The sequence below is a fragment of the Oryzias melastigma genome, linkage group LG8, assembly GCF_002922805.2.
Source record: "Oryzias melastigma strain HK-1 linkage group LG8, ASM292280v2, whole genome shotgun sequence".
Taxonomy (NCBI): Eukaryota; Metazoa; Chordata; class Actinopteri; order Beloniformes; family Adrianichthyidae; genus Oryzias; species Oryzias melastigma.
Genome location: NC_050519.1, coordinates 5578495 through 5603381, shown reverse-complemented (window position 1 = coordinate 5603381; position 24887 = coordinate 5578495). Strand labels below are relative to the sequence as shown.

At 36.0% G+C, this 24887-nt stretch overlaps 1 protein-coding gene across 1 annotated transcript in view; it reads left to right on the top strand.

Moving 5' to 3' along the window:
* mrc2 (mannose receptor, C type 2) overlaps positions 1-24887 on the top strand; it is a 37386-nt gene that overhangs the window by 4041 nt on the left and 8458 nt on the right. Inside the window, exons 2-19 of the mRNA XM_024272194.2 lie at positions 4852-5253; positions 10053-10226; positions 11844-12008; positions 13666-13779; positions 14006-14149; positions 14226-14417; positions 15841-15995; positions 16102-16206; positions 18573-18688; positions 18772-18920; positions 20901-21118; positions 21203-21345; positions 23268-23364; positions 23460-23589; positions 23660-23692; positions 23779-23945; positions 24098-24266; positions 24359-24501. Coding sequence (XP_024127962.1) covers positions 4852-5253; positions 10053-10226; positions 11844-12008; positions 13666-13779; positions 14006-14149; positions 14226-14417; positions 15841-15995; positions 16102-16206; positions 18573-18688; positions 18772-18920; positions 20901-21118; positions 21203-21345; positions 23268-23364; positions 23460-23589; positions 23660-23692; positions 23779-23945; positions 24098-24266; positions 24359-24501 — 2816 coding nt within the window. The remainder of the gene's footprint in view (positions 1-4851; positions 5254-10052; positions 10227-11843; positions 12009-13665; positions 13780-14005; positions 14150-14225; positions 14418-15840; positions 15996-16101; positions 16207-18572; positions 18689-18771; positions 18921-20900; positions 21119-21202; positions 21346-23267; positions 23365-23459; positions 23590-23659; positions 23693-23778; positions 23946-24097; positions 24267-24358; positions 24502-24887) is intronic.

Below are 24887 nucleotides of genomic sequence, written 5' to 3'. Positions count from 1 at the left end.
AAAAAAAAAAAAAAAAAAAAGGCCACTGACGACTCTAGTGCTGATAGCTGAAGATGCTGAATTGATAGCCAAAAATGCTGAAGCTGCTTGCTGAAATCACTGAAGCTGATAGTTGGCTCAAATGTTAGCTAAATGCAAAATTAGCCTAAAAAACAAAACAAAACAAAAAACTTAGGTTAGCCAAAACAGCTAGTATGTAGCTTAAAAAATAGCTAAACTTCTAAATAGACTAAAAAACTGAAAATAGTCTGAATTAGCTAAAACAGCTAGCATGTAGATATAAGCCTAACTCCAAAACAGCCTAAAACACCTAAAAAAAGCCTAAAGTAGCACAAAAAACCCCAGCTAGCATGTAGTTGAAATATTAGCTGAACTTCAAAACAGTCTAAAAAAACTGAAAAAAGGCGAAGTTAGCTAAACCAGCTAGTGTGTAAATATTAGCTAAACTCCAAAACAGTCTAAAAAACAAAAAAAGCTTAAATTAGCACAAAAAAACCCCAGCTAGCATGTAGTCGAAATATTAGCTAAACTCCAAAACAGTCTAAAAAACAAAAAAAGCTTAAATTAGCACAGAAAAAACCCCAGCTAGCATGTAGTTGAAATATTAGCTAAACTCTTAAACAGTCTAAAAAACAAACAAAAAAGCCTAAGTTAGCTAAAACAGCTAGCATGTAGCTGAAGTATTAGCTAAAACAGCCTAAAAATCGTAGTAAATGCAAAAATCGTCCTAAAAACTAGCAGAATACCAATTTTTCAAACTTTAAAACCGTAACATTTTAAATATAATTATGAATTATAAAAATGCAGGAACATTATTCCAGAATAAATCAACTTAAACCGTAAATAACTTTAAATAAAATACATTCTGTCAAAATTATACAAGTTAAAAATGAGCGCAAGATAACATCGGGCCATTATTAACAATAAAATAAAATGATCTGGAGGGCCGGATCCGGCCCCCGGGCCTTGACTTTGACATGTGCTGTACTGGAAGAGGTCTCACCAACACCTGATGCGTGGGAGCGATAAAAATCGTCGTTCTTTCACAATCTGGTTCCTAAATTCAGCACACATTTTCACAGCTGTTCCAGTTTGTTCTGTTTCAGAGTGTGGCTGCAAAATGCAAATATTCCCTTTTCCCTGAAAGCCCGTCTGTCCCCCCAATGTTTCTGGGATGAGGTAAGACGACCCGTCCACAGCCGGGTTCCTTCAGAGGCCGGTCCACCGTAAAACACCAACAAAGCAAACACAGATAGGCTGGAATTTCCTGTGTATTTGCTGCATTTTTCTTTAAAGATAACAACCTAATTTGTCTTTTTTATTGTTGCAATTTGACAAAATATATGAAAAAAGTGATGGGATCAAATTAAAGAATTAAAAAGTAGATTATATATCTCTCTTTTAGCAACAGATGAGTTTAAAAGTTGAAACTTTCAGTACTTAACGCTACTGATCATCACTTCAATTTAGATGCTTCTCCTAGTAGAACTTGGTCTTAGCAGAGTAATCCTCTCTGTTTTGGAGGAACTTCAACTTTGAAATAGAGGCGGTGCAAAAGAAAAGGATGAGATCCCAGCAGGAGAGCTGTTGTTGCTCAACATCTGCCTGACTCAGTGGCTTGAAGTTAATCTTGGATTTATGTGAGAGCTCAAATTCACATGAGGAACTAATGTTGGTTTCTGTGGGAAGTTCAAGCCGAATCCTTCTTTCTTTTTTCTTTTTTTTAAAGAGATAAAACAATGTAATAATACACGTTTTAACCTAAACAAAAGTTACTCAATTTTTAAGCAAAAATACCAAAAACGTCTTTATCATTTTAAGGTTTTCAGGACTAAAAAGGAGATCAGATCAAAATAAAATGAATTATTTTTGTAATTTTTTTCCAGTAGTTGAAAAATCTACATTATTTGTCTTTTAAGCCCTTTGTGCCACAGTTTCCATTTAAATATGTGTTTTAAACTAATATTTAAACTGTGTTTTAGGCACATCATAAGAAAAAAGAGGTAATTTCTCCTTGTAAAATCTAAAATAACTTGTAAAATGTTCTCAAAAAAACATGTTTTGATGTCTTTAAAAGCTTTTCAGAGTAGATTAGAGGCAGATTTAAGTGAAAAATAGTGATTCTAGTATCTCCCCCATCCAATATTGTACTTTAAACTCATAGAATAAAGACAAATATAAGCAGAAATGGTCAAAATGTACATTTAAGTGATCTAAAAATCTGCATTTAGTTGTTTTTTTAATGTAATTGTTTTATTTTTGTTATTCCAAAACTGCTTCTATTTCTAACTGAAAAAACAAACGTATAATCGAGAGCTCCAAAGTGCACGAGGAGGCCATGTTTTTCCTCTTTCTCCTCCAGGTTACAGAGATTTTTCTATTTTTTTTTTTTTTTTGATAATTTGCATTCACTAAAGCTGAACTGCTCTTCTTAGTGTTTCTGAGGTACAAGTACAGCACAGATCAGGATCTGCTTTTTTCATGTTTTTCAGCTAAACTCTCTTAGATCTTTCTCCACACCCTTTTCTTGCTGGGGTCACACGATCCTGCTGAGAAGGAATGCAGAGTGTTGGTCTTTCTCTAGCCTGTCAATTTCAAGTGCTTGAGAAGAAAAGTCAGTTTGGGAGGTTTTTTTTTTTTTTATTTTTTTTTTTTTACAGTCATCTTGGCTCCATCTTTTTTGTCCAGCATGTCATTTTCTCCTGCCACCTTCGCACTAAATCACACAATCTTATGTCTTTAAGTTTAAAACATCCAATTCTTAACCCTTTAACACCGGAGCTCCAGTGATTATGTTCTTAATTACTGTAACTTTTCGGTTGAAAAGCTGCAGTATGTTAAAGATTTTGTGTTTAGGTGTCATCAACGACGCCTGAGGGAAAGAGTTTATTTCATATTTATGATTTCTCAAGCTTTAGGGTAATAAATGTGTTTTCTATGCTTTGATTGTGATTATTTTGCTCCTTTCTGTATTTTTTCATCACATAAAAGCTCAATCACTCTCAGCAATCTTGGTATCAAAAGGTTCAGCTCATTCAAGAAATTACTGTTGGTACTTTTGGTATTTATAAACATTATAATTTTTGAAATATTAAGCAAATATGTCCCATAGGAAATGAGTGAGACAGTATTCACATTTCAAAATTTTAAGCAGATTAGCAACAAGTATTTTTATATATTTATTCATGGGCTATTTCATCTTTTATAGTATTTTTTTTTAAATTGGCATTGAGCTGTTATTAGTATAATGTTAGCTCATTTTTTTAATTTGACATCTACTGGGGATTTTTTCTTTTGGCAAATTTTGAGTTTAGCTTCTATTTCAGCAACAAGCTAACGCTTTTGGCTAATTTATCTACTGTGGTTTTTGTTATAGACTAATTTAGAGTTTAGCTCCTATTATAACAACAGGCTAACATTTTTGGGTAATTTCTTATCTACTGTTATCTTTTGAGGTTTTTATAGGCTAATTTAGAGTTTAGCTTCTATTTTAGCAACATGCTAACGTTTTTGGGTAATTTAATATCTACTGAGGTTTTTATAGGCTAATTTAGAATTTAGCTTCTATTTTAGCAACAAGCTAACGTTTTTGGCTAATTTATCTACTGATGTTTTATAGGCTAATTTAGAGTTTAGGTTCTATTATAGCAACAGGCTAATGTTTTTGGCTAATTTTTTTATCTAGTGAGGTGTTTATAGGCTAATTTAGCTTCTATTTTAGCAACAAGCTAACGTTTTTGGCTAATTTATCTACTGAGGTTTTATAGGCTAATTTAGAGTTTAGCTTCTATTTTTGCAACAAGCTAACGTTTTTGGCTAATTTATCTACTGATGTTTTTATAGGCTAATTTAGAGTTTACTTCTATTTTAGCAACAAGCTAACGTTTTTGGCTAATTTATCTACTGAGGTTTTATAGGCTAATTTAGAGTTTAGCTTCAATTTTAGCAACAAGCTAACGTTTTTGGCTAATTTATCTACTGAAGTTTTATAGCCTAATTCAGAATTTAGCTTCAATTTTAGCACACAAACTAACGTTTTTGGCTAATTTGGCTTACTGAGAAATTTTAAACTATTTTTGAGTTTAGCTAGTATTTAAGCAACATGCTAGCTTTTGGCATCTACTGAGGTTATTTGGATTAATTTGGAGTTTAGCTCATATTTAAGCAACACTACATTTTTTGGCAAAATTGTCACGTATTAGGAATTTTTAAGCAATTTTACTACAACTTTTTTTTTTTTGTGAGAAATTTTGGTCAACTTCAACGCTCTTTTGTTCTTTAACTAAATTTCCAATCTTTGCATTTTCAGCAAATCCCTTCAGCAATCAAAGTAAATAGTGTCACCATTTTAAGCAAAAAAGCATCTTCAGAGACTACTTTCAGCAAAAAGCATTCACACTAGCATTTTACACAGTTAATGCAACTTTTCTAGTTCAAATTGTTGTGAATTGAGAAAATGCAGCTGGTAAATGCAAGTCTGATGCATCCCGTGCAGACAAACAGATCCATGAACGTCTTTATTTTCCTCATCCAAGCTGGCTCAGAACTGTACGATTTGACTACAGCTTTAAATTTTAGCTAAAAACATCATAATCAAAATTTAAATATACTGGAATAGCCTTAAAAGTATGATTTCAGTGGATCTTAAACAGCCACACTTTTAACTTTTTTTGTCTTTTCTTTGGGTTTAAACTTCTTAAATCATGGATAAAAACAGGTTGATCATTAAATTCGCTGTGATGGAGAACTAGTTCAAACCCAGCAGCACATCCGTCATTCCAATATTGACCTGACCTTGTAGCTGTTAATCACTGTTATTGATCACTGCTGCTGTTTCCTCTCTCTGCACAGCGTCACCTGAGTCTGATGACTTTGCTTTCTTCCTCGACGGCCCCAACTTCTGCCTGGGGGTGGTGGATAAATCCTTATTACTGAAATCAAACTGTGAGGAGCCCCTCCAGCGCTGGAAGTGGGTGTCCCGTGGACGCCTGTTCAACCTGGGCTCCTCTCTGTGCCTGGGTATAACCACTGCCAACTCCACTTCCCCCATGGAAGCGTTCCCTTTGGGGGTGTACACGTGTGACCGAGAGCCCCCCAGGGTCCGCTGGACCTGGAACTGCGAGCAGGTTCTGGACGTCTTCAACAGCATTCACACGACCTCCATCGGGAACTCGTCCCTCACGGCGACGGCGCTGACGCTGAAGTGGAGGCTCCATGGGGATGTGCAGGACCTGTGCTCCAAAACGTACCAGGGTAGGAACTTTTCAGAAAATCCATAGTAAAAAATTAGTGTGCATGCATTCAAATCAACACAGTTTGATTGCTTAAAAGCATTCAAGGCCACAAAAAACTGAACCACGGCAATGGAAGGGATTGTATGACAAAAATAAAATCTGGTCATTATGAAAAATTCTAAATAACTGACAAAAAAACACAACAAAAATGAGACTTTTAGATTAATATTTCAAAAAATCAGGATTTGTTTATTTAGCTCAGCAGAAACTGATTTTCCCTAAATATTGTGTTTTTTTTCTTCAATTTTTTGTGTGTTTGTCAGGAGATAACTCAGAGAAGCTTCTAGACATATTTGAATTTACAAAAAAAGTTTGATAACATAGAAGTGGTGAACTGGTATTTACATCCTAAAGTAACAAAGTAATTTATTGCACCACCACATTATGGCGGCTACGATTAGTCGACTAATCGACTATTAAAATAATCAATGGCTAATAAAATAGTCAATAAGTCGTTAATTTATATTTTATGGAGTCAGAATGTAATAAAGTTGAAAGTTATACTGGTATCGTTCGAGCTTTTTGGACTATTTTGACATTTATTCAGTTTTTTAGGCTCATTTGGAGTTTAGCTAATATTTCGGCTGCATGCTAGCTATTTTTTCCAATTTAGTCTTTTTAATTTTTTAGGCTGTTTTGGAATTTAGCTAATCTTTTAGCACCATGCTAGCTGGTTTGGCTAACTTAGTTTTTTGTTTTTGTCTTTTTAAGTAATTTTGGAGTTTAGCTAATATTTCAGCTACATGCTAGCTGTTTTGGCTAATATAGGCTTTTTAGGCTATTAGGAGTTTACCTAATATTTTAGCTTTATGCTAGCTGCTTTAGCTAAATTCGACATTTTCGCAGTTTTTCTTTTTTTTTTGGCTAATTTTTACTTTAGCTAATATTTTAGCTTTATGCTAACTGTTTTGGCTAAATAAGACATTTTTCCAGTTTTTTAGGCTAATTTGGCATTTAGCTAATATTTCAGCTACATGCTAGCTGTTTTGGCTAACTTAAGGTTTTTTCATTTTTTTTTTTTTGTTAATTTGGCATTTAGTTGATATTTTAGCTGGCTATCAGCTTCAAAGTTTTTAGCTAATATTTTCAGCGAGTACAGCTATCAACTTCAGCGTTTTTAGATATCAATTTTGGCATCTTTACCTGCCAAATTCAGCTTACAGCATTCACACTCTATAGCTAGTTTTCAGTTAGCTCAAAGCTAATGATGGTTAAGCTGTGTGTTTTACATCCACTTTGTGTATGGGCTGACTTATCGGAAAAAACAATCTGTGATTAGTCTATTAAAATCGTTTGTGGCAGCACTACACCACATTGAGAACAAAAATCATGGTTTTGAGATCAACATGTCAAAAATTGCCATCAAAAAGTTCAGTTTTAAAAACTAAACTTTCAAAGTTACAAATAAAAATATTATTCGGAAATTTTAATCTCAAAACAGTGACTTCTCTTCTCAAAAATCACTTCATAACAAACTTTTCAGATATATCTTTCTAAAAACTATTTCTGTAAATTTCAAAATCATTCCAGTGTACTTATACTTTATGAACAGTGGAAGTCTAGCAAGTATATCCGGTTTAAAATACGGTTCATATTCACAATACATTAAATAAGCAAAAATACTACTTTTGAGGCTAAACTTACTTTGATAAATAAACCGATCCCTCCCATCAGCTCCAGCCTTACCATGTGACCTCAGCTTTGACCGCTCATCTATACGAGCGAGGCTGACTCACACCCGGGGGGCTGTTGTGTTTGCCCTCATTTCTGCTGTCTCATCCATGCTTAGTGCGTCTGCCAATATCCTCACAACACCAGTAAACCATTAGTGTGTGCAGTTATTGCTTCATCCTATGAAGAAAGAGGAGACGGAAGAACATCGACATTTGCTTTTGTTCACAGAACAGAGCGGGAGAAAACAGTTAACTATAATTAAATGACCTTTTATTCCTCTACCAAAGCACCATATCTAGCTGATCAAGATGGACAATATTCTGCCTCAAAGTGATGTTTTTTCTCTTATTTTGAAATACTCAAATCTGAAACAACCCACCTGGATATCGACGGACCGCCTGAGCTTTTTCACTAAAAGATTAAACATAGAACCTGTTATTCTGAATTCTGTAAATCACTTGGTTGTGTCTTTTTATTATTTGTTTTTATTTTTTACCAGTAAGACATGACTCTTAAATGAAAACAAAAATAAATAATAATCAATGTAGGTGTTTATTCAATTAAAATTTTGGCATCTGGACTCAAAATCTTCTATTTTGAAACATTTTATCACTCTTCCAAGCGGCAAAAACAGATTTTACAGCTTTAGCTGCAGTTTATAACTTATGCCACTAGATGTCAGTGTCACTTTTCAGATTGATTTTTGATTTAGTGCTTTGGTTTGTTTCAGTCATTAAAAATAAAGAAATAATAACTATTCAAGATACAGATATGTAAAACTTATTTTGATAAAGTTATGCATTGATTTATAATAAATAGACAAATTTGATTTTTTTGCACATTTGATTAGTTAAATATAATGATTCTCAAATCAGATTTTAAGAACCAAATTGACTTATTTGTAGTATCTGAACTATATTGAACAAGGTAAACTTTGGGAATACTTGTAAACCACCTAATTTCCTTTAGTAAAAAAAATCAAAATAATTTGTTAAAGTAAAATTAACCACATATCTCACTGATTCAACCAAATTCATCCTCACAGATCTGTCTTTCATTGAAAACTGAAAGTTGGTGGTTTGATTTCCCAGACCTTAGTGTTCCCTTATGACCCTGTCAGATTGTTTTCTGCCTCTGTGACAGATAGACTTCTAGTTGTGGACAGTTTGTCTCTGATTAAACATACAAATAAGAATGTTGCTTTTAGTAATCTATGAGCACAAGTGGAGGTCATCTACACAGCAGATGAAGAAAGAAAATGACAAAACACTGTGAGGGTTTGTAAGCTGCAGTAAACAGACAAAAACAACTTAGGTTTGAAATTTTTGTTCTTTTGTAGCTCTGTGAGAAGGCTTTTATTTAAAGATTAAAAAATGTTTTAGATCAAAGTCAAGGCCCGGGGGCCGGATCCGGCCCTCTGTGTAGTTCTATCCGGCCCTCCAGATCATTTTATTTTATTGTTATTAATGACCTGATGTTATCTTGTGTTTATTTCTAACTTGTATAATTTTGACAAAATATATTTTTATGTTGAGTAAAATATTGAAGGTTATTTAAGGTTTCAGTTGATTTATTCTGGAATAATATTCCTGCCAGTTTTTATTCATAATGGTAATTAGACATTAGACATTAGACATAGCTTTATTAATCCCTTTGGGACACACCCTGGGGGAAATTAGGTGGTGGGCAGCAGCCGTTCTCGACAGCGCTTTATCGCCCGATATATAATGGTAAACTATTAAGAATTTGTGACACATTTCTTCCTATTCTGATCACAGCAATTCTTTCTCAAAATAATTGTGTGAAAAATTTACAGTTTTAAGCTTTTAAAAATGAAAATTCATAGTTTTTAAGAGTTTTAAGGCGATTTTATAGTATAGATAGTATTTCAGCTACATGCTAGCTGTTTTGGCTAATTTGTCCTTCATTTTTTGTTGTTTTTTAGGCTGTTTTGGAGTTTAATATTTCAGATGAATGCTAGCTGTTTTGCCTAATTTAGTTTTTTTTTCAGTTTTTTTGGCTATTTTGAAATTTAGCTAATTTTCCAGCTACATGCTAGCTGTTTTGGCTAATTTGTCCTTTTTTTAAAGTTTTTTTTGGCTCTTTAGTTTAATATTTCAGATAAATACTAGCTGTTTTGCCTGATTTAGTTTTTTTTAGGCTGTTTTACAGTTAGGCTAATATTTATACGCTAGCTGTTTTGGCTAATGTTGGGTTTTTTCAGTTTTTTAGGTTATTTTAAAGTTTAGCTATTTTTCCAGCTACATGCTAGCTACTTTGGCTAATCTAAATTGTTTTTTTTTTTGTATTTTAGGCTAATTTGGCATTTAGCTAACATTTTAGCTTGCTATCAGCTTCAGGGTTTTTAACTCTCAATTTCAGCATCTTCAACTATCAGTACTAGCATCTTTAATGGCCAAATTCAGCTTACAGCATTTACACTACAATTACCACAGGTAATTATATATATCTAGTTAAAAATTATGTTAAAAAAATTATGTAAGTTTTAAAAATGTAGTTTTAGAGTGTTCTATAGATGTTTATCCTGTTCGACCTGCAATCTAAGGTGTGCGATTGAGTTTGACACCTTTGTTTTGGATGAACCCTGTTTGCGAGCAAAAACTAAATCTTCAGTAAATGTGCAGTCAAAAAATCCCCTTTCACCATTTGTTCATTATCTATCATTATCTATACTTTCACTTTTCACTTCTTGATGGTTTTTAAAGACTCACTCTGATTAAAATCCTGTTTTTAACATGATTTTGTTGCATTTTTCTCATGATGCAGAACGTATTTAAAGAAAATGTTAGTATTTTTTTATTCCAATCATTGTGAATCAGGAGTAGAGGTAAAAATTCCTGCTTTGCTCCATTCCGCCTCCACTTGCAGACAAATAGACCCATGAACTTCTCCGCTTTCCTCATCAGAGCTGGCATCTGACTAGAAACTGTACGGCTGGATAGCTCCAATATTTTCAGAATTGTTAGCTAACTGCGAGCTAAAAAGAAAGGATTTTCAGCGATTACATCTGAAAGTGAGGCTCCAAAAAGTCACCGCTCTTGTTTTTGCTCTATTTGTTTCCAGAGATCTACACCATCCAGGGTAACTCTAACGGCCGACCCTGCCATCTGCCCTTCCTGTACGACGGCCAGTGGTTTCATAACTGCACAACCATCGGACGTGAAGATGGTCACCTCTGGTGTGCCACCACATTTGACTACGGCCAAGATGAGCGCTGGGGGTTCTGTCCCGTCAAGAGTAAGCAATCGTCTGTTGAGGAGAGGGCATCCTGTTACGGAGAGAAAATAGACTCACCCTGATTTTATGCGTCCATAATTCTAAATTTGTGCGTAACTTTGGATTTGTGCATGCATAATTTTTTATTTGTGCATAACTGGATTTGTGCGTGCGTAATTCTTGATTTTTGAATTAGTGCGTAACTTTTGATCTGTGCGCATGTAATGCATGATTTGTGCATAAATTAAGATTTGTGTGTACTTTTGGATTTGTGGGTAGCTTTGAATTTGTGCGTAACTTTGAATTTGTGCGTAACTTTGGATTTGTGGGTAACTTTGAATTTGTGCATAAATTAAGATTTGTGTGTACTTTTGGATTTGTTGGTAACTTTGAATTTGTGCGTAACTTTGGATTTGTGGGTAACTTTGAATTTGTGCATAAATTAAAATTTGTGTGTACTTTTGGATTTGTTGGTAACTTTGAATTTGTGTGTAACTTTGAATTTGTGGGTAGCTTTGAATTTGTACGTAACTTTGGATTTGTGGGTAGCTTTGGATTTGTGGGTAGCTTTGTATTTCTGGGTAACTTTGAATTTGTGGGTAACTTTGGATTTGTGCGTAACTTTGAATTTGTGGGTAACTTTGAATTTGTGGGTAACTTTTGATTTGTGTGTAACTTTGGATTTGTGTGTAACTTTGGAGTTGTGTGCGTGTAATTCTTAACTTGCAACTCATATAATACATTATGTGCATAAGTACAAAAAGTAAAAAAAACAAATACAAAATACAGTTTACACATGCAGACATTAAAATTACAACAGCTTGAAATTAACTACATGCATAAATCTTTAAAAATTACGCATAAATCGCCTGTTACACACACACAAAACCGCATTTACAAACAAATCTGGTGTGAGACTCTTTTCATGTCTCCAAGATATATGTGTAAAGTGATGTGTCTGAATGCTGCTAGAATGCTGGGTTATTAGTTTTCTTATCAGACCCTCTGAACTGAGAATAATATTTGGTAAAAACTTGACATTTCCCACTTTCTTAAACAGATGTCCAATAGTTTATATAAAAAAGTCTAAATATGCGTTTTTAAAACACTAAACTCTAAAGTGTCTCTATTCTCAGTACTCCTTCGCCGCTGCACTTTTCCTGCAGCGCCTTTGCCATGGGACTTCCCGACCCAGTGAGCGCAGAGAGTCGATCAGCCTTACGTCCTGCTCCGCTCCCTGGGTGTGGAGAAGGACCTTGCACTGTCTTCTCTTGATGTATAAAGGGAGGGGAGTTCTGCCACGATGAGTTGATTAGCTCTACGGCCGGCTCTCTGGAGCAAGCAGGCACTTGAAGAGTCCACTCCGCTTCTCCACACCCAGGGAGCGGAGCGGGACGTAGGGCTGATCGACTCTGTCCGCTCTCTGGGTGTCGAGGATTCAAGTTTTTAAAGATTTGTGTGTGTAGTTAGTTTCAAGCTGTTGTAACTTTAAGTTGAATTTTTAAATTTTTTTACTTACGCACAAAATGTATCCTTTGAGATACAAATCAAGAATTACCCAAGCACAAATCGGGTTGAGTCTATCTTTTCTCCATATATTGTCGGTATCCTCTTTTGACTGACGTGTGTTACCGGCAGGCAGCAGCTGTGAGACGTTCTGGGACACTCACACGGCGACGGACAGCTGTTACCAGTTCAACTTCCAGGCTGCCCTGACGTGGAACGAGGCTCGGATCAGTTGCCAGCAGCAGGGGGCCGACCTGTTGAGCGTCACCATGCTGCACGAGCAGACCTACATCAATGGTATGATTATTGTTTACACGTGCATCAATATGCAGATGATGACGCTTTTTGCTCAAAAAAAAAGGGAAAAAATTGCTTTATTACCCCTTTAAACACAACTGTTTATTAGTCAATAACCTGGTGGATTGAAAATTAATAAATGGTTATACATAAAAATAAATATAATGTATTTGGTGCAAAATACATATGTTTCAGGGGTGTGTGAGTCCTACGATACATATCACGATATGGAACATATCTTGATGTATCCCAAGACAGGACAATATTTCACTATTTTTTTCACATGAATAAATTGTAAAATACATTTTAATTAATTATCAGTGTTAAGTAGTGCAATTATCTTATAGTTGCTTTTACCAAAGCAAATTCATGGTGCTTTTCTTTGGACAAATTAAGAAATATTTGTTCTTAAAGGGAACATTGTTTGGAAACTCGGCACAGTTTTGGTTTTGATTCAAATTAAAACTAAGTTGTACATGACCCATAGTGCTTGTAGTTACAGATCAGGTAGCGACAATGACTAAACCGGGGGTGGGCAAACTCCAGCCCTCCAAACTGGAAAAAACGACTGTCATTGCTGTAATTTTTTATTTTCCGTGAAGTTTAACCTTTAAGCTAAGTTTAAGCTTTTCAGATCAATAATCGATTCATAAAATATAGATATATTTAGCACACAAAGCTAAAGTTTGCTAGCTTGATGCTAACGATTAATGGAATTTCCCATTGGACGGCTAATGCTAACACTCGGTTGATCTAAACTTACATTGCTGGCTAAATAACCATCTTTATACACTCAGGCATGAATTTTCCAAAACTCTTTTAAGGAAATATTTTTAGGCTAACCATGTGTAGTCTAAATCACAGTTTTTTGCACATACTTTCTTCTACTTCTGGAAAAAGGTGTAATGATTTAGCGAGATCGCCACCTAGTGGCCAAACTGGAACGCCTTTCAGGAGAGACGGAGCAATGTTTATAATGTTAATGATCTGTACATTTATGTTATATGATATTCTATGCTAAATGCTATATGATATTCAAAACATAAAGTAGATTATTTATGTATTTTTAAACAAATGTGTATAAATGTGTAAACTCAAAATTGAATTGAATTGAGAGGATCGAAAGAATTAAAAAAATTGTAATCGAATCGACTTTTGTAAATCGAATCGGTTCTGGAAATAATTATCAATACCCGGCCCTTAACTGAATTTTCTGTCAACTCTTGATTCTAACGTTTTATTTTGAAAACCAATCAGCTCTGTAAATCAAAAATACGTAAGAGAGATATAGTATTTCCTTTCCATCAAACTCATTGTGACAGGTGACCTTTGACCTTCACATTCCAAAGTGATGACGTAACACTTTGATATAAACTTTATATCAAATTGATATAAAGTTTATATCAATTTGATATAAAGTTTATATAAAGTTTATATTAAATTGTTACGTCATCACTTTGGAATGCGGAGGTCAAAGGTCACCTGTCACAATGAGTTTGATGGAAAGGTAATACTATATCTCTCTTACGTATATTGATAAAAATAATAATAATTACTTTTAATTAATAAAACAGTAAATATATTTTGGCTCCAAATATCCCACAGAGTCCTGTGTTCTCATCAGTCGTTTAACTGATGTTCTTTCCGGCTGTTTCAGGTTTACTGACTGGCTACAATGCTGCTTTATGGATCGGCCTCAATGACCTGGACGTCAGTGGAGGCTGGCAGTGGTCCGACTCCTCACCACTCAAATATCTAAACTGGGAAAAAGGTTGGCCTGTAAAAACAATACCCTGCCTTTTTCTGAAACATCTGTGGTCTTTTTCGAACTCTCATCTCCAACAGAGGGCTGAGTGTGCACGCCTTAGCTCTCAGTTCACACATCCACCTGGCAGCCGTCCAGCACAACCACACCGTTTCACTACAGAAAAGCCTGTATCAGCATCCGCGCCACCAGCAAACTTCTGAAAAGATTCGTCTCTTGTCCTGACCTCTAGAACAGCCGAATCACGCCGACGAGGAAAACTGCGTGGTGATACGGACGGAATCATTAGGTGGCTGGCAAAACCGAGACTGTTCTGTTGATCTGCCGTACGCGTGTAAGAAGAGACCCAACGCCACCATGGACCCCTTCACGACTGGTGCGTGTGGAAGTCGTACGCTAAATCCTTTCTCAGCCAGACTCGGCTTTGATCGTGTTTTTTCTTCTCTCTGCAGATTCATGGACAGATGACAAGAAATATGAATGTGATGTGGGCTGGCAGGCCTTCCAGGCTGGATGTTACAGGCTGAACTCAGAGAAGACCAACTGGAATGCAGCTCAAAAAAACTGCCAGAAGGTGGAGGCCAATCTGGCCAGCATTCACACTCTACCGGAGTTGGAGTTTATCACCCGCAGTTTAAGGAAAGGTGATTTTTGTGTGTGTGTTTTGTGTGTGTGTTAGGCTGTGAGCTGATGACCTCTGGGGTGCTTGGGAAGAACTTGGACTATAGATGTACAAACCCTAAATCCTAGACCAGGGGTCTGCAGACTTCAACACTTAAAGACCCATTTGGGTTCATTTTTCGCTTTCCACAACTAGGGCTGCCACAAACGATTACTGCAATAGTCGACTGATCACCGATTATTATTTTCAGATTAGTCGACTAAACAGACCATACACAAAGTGGATGTAAAACACACATCTTAACCTTCATTAGCTTTAAACTAACTGAAAACTAGCTATATAGCATTACCTGTGATAATGCTAGTGTGAATGCTGTAAACTGAATTTGGCCGCTGAAGATGGTGAAATTTAGTTGATACCTGAAATTGCTGAAGCTAATAGCTGAAAATGCTGATAGCTAGCTAAAATATGAGCTAAATGCCAAATTAGCCTAAAAAACTAAACAACAAAAAAAGAAAAACTTAAATTAGCCAAAACAGCTAGCATGTAGCTGAAATATTAGCTAATTCCAAAATAGCCTAAAAAACAAAACAAAAAAAAAAGCCTAAGTTAGCCAACGAAAGCAGCTAGCATGGTGCTAAAATATTAGCAAAACTCCAAAATAGCCTAAAAACAAAAAAGCCTAACTTAAAAAAAATAGCTAGCATGGTGCCAAAATATTATCTAAATTCCAAACCCACCTAAAAAACAATCAAATAAAAAAGCCTAAATTAGCCAAAGCAGCTAGCACGGTGCTAAAATATTAGCTAAACTCCAAAACAACCTAAAAAACAAACAAATAAAAAAGCCTAAATTAGCCAAAACAGCTAGCATGGAGCTAAAATATTAGCAAAACTCCAAAACAAACAAAAAACCAACAAACAAAAAAGCCTAAGTTACTTAAAAGAGCTAGCATGGTGCTAAAATATTAGCTAAACTCCAAAATAGCCTAAAAACAAAAAAGATAACTTAACAAAAATAGCTAGCATGGTGCTAAAATATTAGCTAAATTCCAAAACAACCTAAAAAACAAACAAACAAAAAAGCCTAAATTTGCCAAAACAGCTAGCACGCAGCTGAAATATTAGCTAAACTCCAAAACAACCTAAAAAACAAACAGCTAGCACGCAGCTGAAATATTAGCTAAACTCCAAATTGGCCTAAAAAAACAAATAAATGTCAAAATAGCCCAAAAAGCTCAAACAATACCAGTATAACTTTCAACTTTACTACATTCTGACTCCATAAAATATAAATTAACGACTAATCAAGTATTAAATTAGTCGTCCACTATTTTAACAGCCAATTAGTCGCCAATTTGTCGACTAATTGTTATCAGCCCTAACCACAAATATGGAGAGAAAATAGACCCACTCCAAAAGTGTTAACCCTTTTTTTTTTTTCAGACATTGACCAGTTATGGATCGGCCTCCACGACACCGACATGCAAATGGACTTCCAATGGACCGACCACACTCCCGTCATCTTCACCTACTGGCACCCGTTTGAACCCAACAACTTCCGCAGCACCCCAGAGGACTGCGTCTCCATGTGGGGCAATGTGAGTGACCCCCCCACACAACCCCGGAGGGGGCTTAAATCATTCCATGGTAACACTCGCTGTCAGCGGGGGTTCCTTCATTTGTATATATTCACCATCTGTGCAGGAGGGTCGCTGGGATGATAGCCCGTGTAATCTGACTCTGCCCTCCATCTGCAAGAAACCAGGAACAAACCCTGATGGGAAACCGCAGCAGCAGGAATGCAGTCAAGTAATACTCAGTTCCTTTATTCGTTTTCACATCACTTCAATTCTATAAAAATGGTCTTCTTATTTTAAATATTTTAGTCACTAAGTTTTCTCAAACTATCATTATTTTTGTTTTTGGAAAATTTTCTTCATATGATTATTTTCTTGCAAGACAGAAAATAAAACATTTTTAAGATTCACTTTTTGTGAAGTCTTCAGCTGCATAGAATTGATTCAGCAAAACTGATGCTCAGCACGCTCTGTCATTCGTGTCAACCACGTGTCAAGTCAAGGCCCGAGGGCCGGATCCGGCCCTCCGGGTAATTCTATCCGGCCTTCTAGATCATTTTATTTTATTGTTATTAATGTCCCGATGTTATCTTGTCCTTAATTCCAACTTGTATAATTTTGACAAAGTATATTATTATGGAGAGTAAAATACTGAAAGTTATTTAAGGTTTAAGTTGATTTACTCTGGAATAATATTCCTGCATTTTTATTATTCATAATTATGTTAAAAAGTTACAGTTTTAAAAATTGGTATTCTGCTAACTTTTTAGACTATTTTGGCATTTACTAAGATATTTTCAGGCTATTTTGGAGTTTAGCTAATATTTCAGCTACATGCTAGCTGTTTTGGCTAGTTTCTGATTTTTTCTGTTTTTAGGCTATTTTGAAGTTTAGCTCATGTTTCAGCTGCATGCTAGCTCTTTTGGCTAATTTTGGCTTTTTGTGTTTTTTTTATGCTGTTTTAAAATTAGGCTAATATTGACATGCTAGCTGTTTTGGCTAATTTAGGCCTTTTTCCTGAATTCTTAGGGTGTTTTGAGGTTTAGCTCATATTACAGCTACATGCTAGCTGTTTTGGCTAGTTTCTTATTTTTTTTCTGTGTTTAGGCTATTTTGAAGTTTAGCTCATATTTCAGCTACATGCTAGCTGTTTTAGCTAACTTTGGCTTTTTTGTGTTTTTTATGCTGTTTTGAAATTAGGTTAATATTGACATGCTAGCTGTTTTGGCTAATTTAGGCTTTATAGGTTTTTAGGCAGTTTTGGAATTTAGCTAATATTTAGTAGCTGTTTTGGCTAACTTAGACTTCTCTTTGTTTTTTTTTAGGCTATTAGTTAGCTAGTTAGCTAATATTTCAGCTACATGCTAGCTGTTTTGGCTAATTTAGGCTTTTTTTATGTTTTTCAGGCTAATTTAGCATTTAGCTACTATTTTAGCTGGCTATCCGCTTCAGCGTTTTCAGCCATTAGCTTCAGTGATTTTATCTATTATCTTCAGTGCTTTTAGCTATCAATTTCAGCATCTTTAGCTATCAGCACTACCATCTTCAGCGGCCAAATTCTGCTTTCAGCATTTACACTAGTATTATCGCAAGTAATGCTATAAATCTTGTTCATAATTATGTTAAAAAGTGACAGTTTTAAAGTTTTAAAAATGTAGTTTTAGAGTTTTCAAGAAATGTTTAATCTGTTCGGTCCGCGACCTACGGTGTGTTTTGGATTTTGGCCCCTTGAGTTTGACTCTTCTGGTGTAATCGATGCATCGCTTGTTGCATTCAGCAAAGATCTTCGCACAGATGGCACATTTGTTTTTTTGTCGTGAATCTTTCCCCCCCATTGCTGGGGGAGCGAGTCATCGTAGTGTGACGGGGGTCATATGGCGCTGCAGATGCAGCAGACAGAGCCTCACGGTTTGCGCGGCTCGACCCGAACAGATGAGCTCACTCCCTGCAACGCATGAAGCAACCAGAGAAGTGAGCCAACTGGCTGTTTCAGAAACATTACACCAGATAATCCTCAACCCGTTTACCCCAAACGCTGCTGGGTACGACTGTCTGTCAAAGACGCCATGACAGATCTCTCGCTGAAGAAGGTTTTTTTTCTCTCTTTTTGTGAGACAAAAAGATGCAGCTGCTTTTAAAAGTCTTGCAGACCTTCTTTGTAATTAGGGATTCGTTTAAATCTCTCTACTTCCTGTTTTGACCTCAAAATGACATATCTAGAAATACTAAAAATAGCTTAAAGCAATATAAATTTTGCAATATAATCCCAAAAGTTAATCATTTCCTTACATAGCTTTTAGTTTAATTTGTGAGGAATGTCCAGAAAGTTAAAAACAGGTGAGTTAGTAACACTTGAAGTAATTAAAAAAAAGAATAAGAAACCCTTGAGGTGGGATTATAATGACCACTGGGCGTCCATCATTAGCAGCCTCACTCCAAGGCTACAAATGAGGAGGTCTTCTCCTGCACACGCTCCTCATTATTCTGCAGGAGCTGGCAGGAGGTATGAAGACATAATCTCTGCCTGTTTGAACTCGTTCGTCCTGCTCTGCAAATGAGGGCCGACCTGCACGATTCATCGTGTGTTGTTGTTCTCAGGGCTGGAAGTGGCACAGTCCGGCGTGTTACTGGGTGGGAGAGGATCTGCTCACCTTCGACGAGGCCAAGAAGTCCTGCGAGGCCCACCAGGCGGCTCTAGTTCCCATTACCAACAGGTTCTGCAGCACACCGAGCTCTTCCAGTTTGGATCCCAAACCCGTGCCGTCTCTCACACGAGCGTTTTCTCCCGGTTGCGAAGGTTCGAGCAGGCGTTCGCCAACAGCCTGCTGTTTGGCCGCTCTGGAGAGTCTTTCTGGATCGGCCTCCACGATCAGGGCAGTCCCGGGTCCTTCAAGTGGCTCAGTGGGGATGGAGTGTCCTACACCAACTGGAACCGAAACGAGCCTGGTAGGTCACTGCGGTTCATCCAAAAAGTTTTGATTTCTAATAAAAAAAATAATTAAAAATAGTTTAAATAGTTTTAATTCCTGGTACTTTTTTACAAGGAAAAACAGTGTCATCGGTCAACTTTTCTTTTGAACCAAATAAACTAAAACCTTTAATTGGCGTCTGAAATTCAACTTAAAAATTTTATGGTTTTGACTTAAAGTTAAATTTAGGAAAATGAAAACAAAGACAAGGATTAATAAAGGCCATCCGAGAGCTTCCATGCAGGTGAGGAGTTCAAATATTTGGCTAAAAACCAAGAAAAAACAAATTTGTAATAGATTTCTAAAACAATGAGTCAATTTTACTGGACACACCAATCAATCAATCAACCAATTAACCAACCGATCAATTATTTAACTAATTAACCAATCAATCAACCAACCTACCTATTTACCAATTAACCAACCAACAAACAAATTAACCAATCAATCAATTAACCAACAGACCAATGAATTAAACAATCAACAAATTAACCAATTAGCTAATCAATTGATCAATCAACCAATTAACCAACCAAAAAAATTAACCAATCAACCAATTAACCAACCAATTAAACAATCAACCAACCAACCAATCAACAAATTAACCAATCAACCAATTAATAAACCAATTAACCAATTAAACAATCAACCAACCAACCAACCATTCAACAAATTAACCAATCAACAAATTAATAAACCAATTAACCAATTAAACAACCAACCAACCAACCAACCATTCTACAAATTAACCAATCAACAAATTAATAAACCAATTAACCAATTAAACAACCAACCAACCATTCAACAAATTAACCAATCAACAAATTAATAAACCAATTAACCAATCAACCAACCAATTAACTAATCAATCAATTAACCAATTAGCCAATCAATTAATTAACCAACCAACCAATCAATCAGCTTCATTTTTTAAAGCACTTACAAGAAGCCAAAACAACCAAAAGTAGTACTGTAAAAGTAAGAAAATATAACAATATAAATAAAAAAAACTATAATTACAATAAAATAATCAGTGACTGTTTGTATCTTATGAAATAATAAGAATGAGGTAGAGATTTATAATATTTGATCTTCATCTTACTCCTGTTCTTCTTAAGTAGATTGTATGTAGTGTACTTTCTAACTGAAAACGAACAAATAAATAGGTAAATAATAAAACAGCAGAACGATAAAAGAGATAAAACAATAAAAAGTAAAATTCTGGTCGACTGCGTTAAATATCTAAGTAAAAAGATGACATTTTTAAAAGGGATTTTATTACATCATTCCTCACAAATCTTTTTGTTCCACTTTGGTAAAATGGAAAAATCTGAGTAAACCTCAGAGAATTAGTGTCCTCGAGGATCAGTTATGTACATTTAGATAAAGTTCTGTATTTATCAACAAAAGTAGTACTAGAACATAGGATCAGATTTATTTGACTCAACATGTCTTAGCTAAATTCTGACTCGGGTCTGCGACTTTTCCTCATCAATGACAATTTTGCTAAAAGTTTTCTGAATATTTTAAAATATTTGTTGAGCTTCCCATCATTTTTAAGTTAGATTTTTTTTCTTTTGATTAAGTAGCCTGCTCAATGTTTATTTGACCATTTGTCTTTATTGCTATGTTACAGTTTAATTTCATTATCTGCTGTTTTAATTTAACTGAAGAGAAAGTTTTCTTCCTGTTTGAAACTCAAACTTGTTTGTTTTCTCTGCTGGGATAGTTTTCTATCAGAACTATTTCTGGAGTGATTCTGCAGAGAAAAACATTTTATGTTTTTATCAAAATCTATAACGAAATATAGATTTATACGTATATCTGAGTCATTGTTCTGTGAGACAAAGATCAAACCATTCTGACATTTGAACATTTTTCTTGTCCCCCCCCCCTCATTATTTCTCTTCTTGCCCACATTTTCATCACTGCACCCCCCCTTCACCCCCCGCTCCAGCCAAGATCCAGGGCGGCTGCGTTGCCATGGCAACAGGCATCGCCACCGGTCTGTGGGAGGTGAAGGAGTGCGCGTCGGCGAAGGCGAAATTCATCTGCCGTCAGAACCAGGACACGTCCCTGAGCCCGGAGCCCCCCGCCCCCCTGCCCACCCCGAGCCTGAGCGGCTCCTGCCCCGCCGGCTGGAAGAGCGCCAGCAACCTGCGCTACTGCTACAAGGTCCGCCCCCCACGCCGGCTGAACCCGACGTTTCTCCTTCTTGAGTCGATGTTCTCGTCAGCAGCTGCTTTTCTCTCCGCTCAGGTGTTCCACTCCTCCCAGACGGAGAAGAGGCTGAGCTGGCTGGACGCTCACCTGTTCTGCCGCAAACACGATGCTCACCTGTTGAGCATCAGCGGCGCCGACGAGGAGCACTTTGTGCTGCAGGTCCTTCATGAGGCGTTTGGGTGCGTTCGGGTTTCTAAAACCTTTCATGGTATCAAACCAATTAGTCCATTGAAGGATCAAAATGAGCTCTATAGTATTCTATTGTATTCTATTGTATTCTATTTGTTTCGTTTAGTTTCTATTCATTTCTATTTTTCTATTCTTTTCTGTCTCCATTCATTTTTATTTGATTCTATTCGTTCCGATTCTTTTCTGTTTATATTAGTTTCTGTTTGATTCTATTCCTTTTTTTTCTATTCTATTATGTTCTATTCTATTTTTTCCACTCTACTCTATTTTTCTATTCTATCCTGTGTTTATGCCCTATTCTATTCTAATCTTTTCCATTCTATTTTTATATTTTTTATATTCTATTGGCTTCTATTCTTTACAATTTTCTTTTTCTATTCTATTCTTTTTGTTCTATTCTATTGTTCTATTCTATTCATTTCTATTTTTCTATTCTTTTCTGTTTCTATTTGTTTTTATTCCATTTGTTGTTCTATTCTTTTATTTTTTCTATTGTTTTATGTTCTATTCTAGTCTGTTCTATTTTATTCTATTCTATTTTTTCTCTTTTATTATTTGTATTCTATTCTATTCTATTCTATTTTGTTCTATTCTATTTTGTTCTATTCTATTCTATTCTGTTCAAATCACCACATTTTCAGACCATTTCATTTTTTCACTTTAATAATAACATAAATCCTGTTTTTTTCAAAATGATCAGAAGTTCCTTCTTCATGGAGGTGAAATGCTGGACTTTTTCTCCTTCTTAATGTTTACTTCTAATATTTTACAATTTTATTTTGTGTTTTTAGTGACCATTTACTTCTGGATCAACTTTGTGGTTTTAGGGTGAAAACGTATCTGCAGAGTTTTCTTTAACTGATTCCTCCTGCAGTATTTTACATGAAGCTTCAAACTTGATTTGATCGTGTTTGAGTTCTGCAAAAGTATAAGAGCGTCATGATTGGTGAGACTTCTCTGTCATGGAAAATTACCACAAAACAATATTTTATTCATCTTAAAGACTCGCTATGATCATCTTTTGTTCCCAGTGGACTTTAAATTATGATTATTATCTTGTTTTTAGCCAAAATAAAAATAAAAAAAACTGTTTCTGCAGAGATCTTAGAAATTTGCCTCTAAATTGGTAACCCCGCCCCCTCTTTACTCCCACATTACTGAGAGCTCTCTGTTTACATGCTCTACCGCTAGCTTACAGCTCCTCACACCTCCAACCTTTTTTTTGAAGCTGCAGAAAGAAAATTGGTGAACAATATCAGAAGTATCCAACCCGTCTATCATTCATTCATTTGTTTTTCAAATTAAAATTAAAAAAATGAAAAAAGAAAAATGATTTTTTTTGTTTTTCAACTTAAAATCTAAAATGCAAAAACGAATTGTTTTTTTTTTTATGATTTGCTTGTCAAACTGAATAACGGATAACAATCTTTTGTATCATTAATTTATGCGTTTTTTAAATTAAAATCAAAACTGAACAACCTTTTTTCTTCCATTTTTAATTTTAAGTTGAGAAGCTAAAAATAAACAGTTTTTCTTTTTCTCGTTTTTGATTTCTAAATTAAAAAATGACACACGGATCGTTTGGATCCAGATTCCAGCTCAGAGAACAAAGACGTTCATGGATCTATTTGGATGCCTCGGAATCGGCTTGTTTTTTTCTACGTCACAAATACACATTTTTCCAACGTTCTCTTTATATTTTTATTTCTTCTGCTCCCGATTCATTTGATTTTAATAAATAAATATCCAGAAATACAATTTTTAGCTTAATTTTCCCTAAATTTGTCCTCCAACATGTTAAAGACAAAATCACATCTGAGGGGTTCTTTAAATCATAGTTTTTGTGTTTTTTACGGCGTATATATGAAGCTGGATGATGATCTAAACAGCGACTGAAATGATTTTCTCGCAGGGAGTCAGAGGACCACGAGCAGCACTGGTTCTGGATCGGGCTGAACCGCAGAAACCCGATGGACAACGGCAGCTGGAAGTGGAGCGACGGCCTGGCTGTCAGTCAAACAGACTTTTGTTTTTCCAGTTCCTGCTCCTCCAAAGGAAAGAAACAAAAAGGCTTGAAGTGAAGCTGTGCTCTCTTGTCTCTCAGGTAACGTACCAGAACTTTGGCCGCTACTACTACAACGTGCGTCAGTGTGCCGCGGCAGACCTGGGCGCCATGACCTGGCTGGCTATGCACTGTGACTCAGAGTTAGACTGGATCTGCAAGATTCCCAGAGGTGCTGCCGTGTTTCAGTTCTCCTTTCACATAAAAGTGTTCTCAAATAAAAATGTTCGTCTGTTTTTCAGGAAGTACTGAGAAACTTCCAGAAGTGACAGAAGGTCTGCCTTCAATCTGTTATTTATTCATTTTTTAAGTCTTTTTTGTGTTTATTTCTCATTTCTTTGCCCTTTTCTTCGTCTCCCAGGCAACTCTTCACCAGAGTGGATCATGTTTAAAGAGGCGGAGTACAAATTCTTCGACCACCGCACCACGTGGGATCAGGCACAGAGAATCTGCTCCTGGTTCGATTCCTCGCTGGCGTCGGTCCACTCAGCCGACGAGCAAATGTTCCTGGCCAACACTTTACGCAAGGCAATTTCTTTCAAACAAAAATATCCTTCAAATACCCCAAAAACCACAAACATGAATGGAAAAGTTGCAAAATCAAAGTCATTCTGGTGTCATTTCAGTTCCACTGTGGTTCTAATTACAGTGATAAATCTAAAGACAGTTTCCACCCTCAGATGGTGAAAGCGGAAGGAGACAGCTGGTGGGTGGGGCTTCACACCTACGAAAACGACGGCCGTTTCCGCTGGTCTGACCACTCTGTGCTCAACTACATTTCGTGGGCGCTCGGCAGGCCACACCCCCTCAGCCGCGACCGCAAATGCGTTTCCATCTCCGCCAGTAAAGGTGAGATCGGTCAGAAGCTTTTTTTTTAAAGAAGCCGACGCTCTTAGAACACTGACAGAAGTCGGTTTGTTTTGTTATATATTTGAATAAAGTGGACTGGTCCGATCAGAAGTGTCACTCCGACCTGCCGTACATCTGTAAGAGGGTAAACGTTACCGGGACGGTTCCTCCAACGCCGTCAGCGCCTCACCCTCCAGCGGGCTGTCCTGATGGGTGGGCCTCCTATCAGCATAAGGTAGAAATGAGATTCACTAAAATAAAAAACGTGTTCTTGTGGCGTTTTTCTACGGTGTCCAAGAACCGCCATCGCAAAAAATGGCAAATAAAAAAGGAAAAAAAATGTCTACAAACAAAAAAGCAATCTCAGCAAAAAAACTAACATTAAAAAAAGCGATTGCAACAAAAAAATAAATAACATAAAAAAAACTATCTCAGCAAAAATTAATTAAAATCTAAAAACTAACTGTAAACAAAAAAAGAAGTCTCAGAAAAAATTTAAAAAAACTAAGTAAAAAGTGATCGCAACAAAAACAAAAAAAACAGTAAACAAAAAAAGCGATTGCAACAAAAATAAAAAAACTAACATTAAAAAAACAATCTCAGCAAAAATGTATTAAAAAC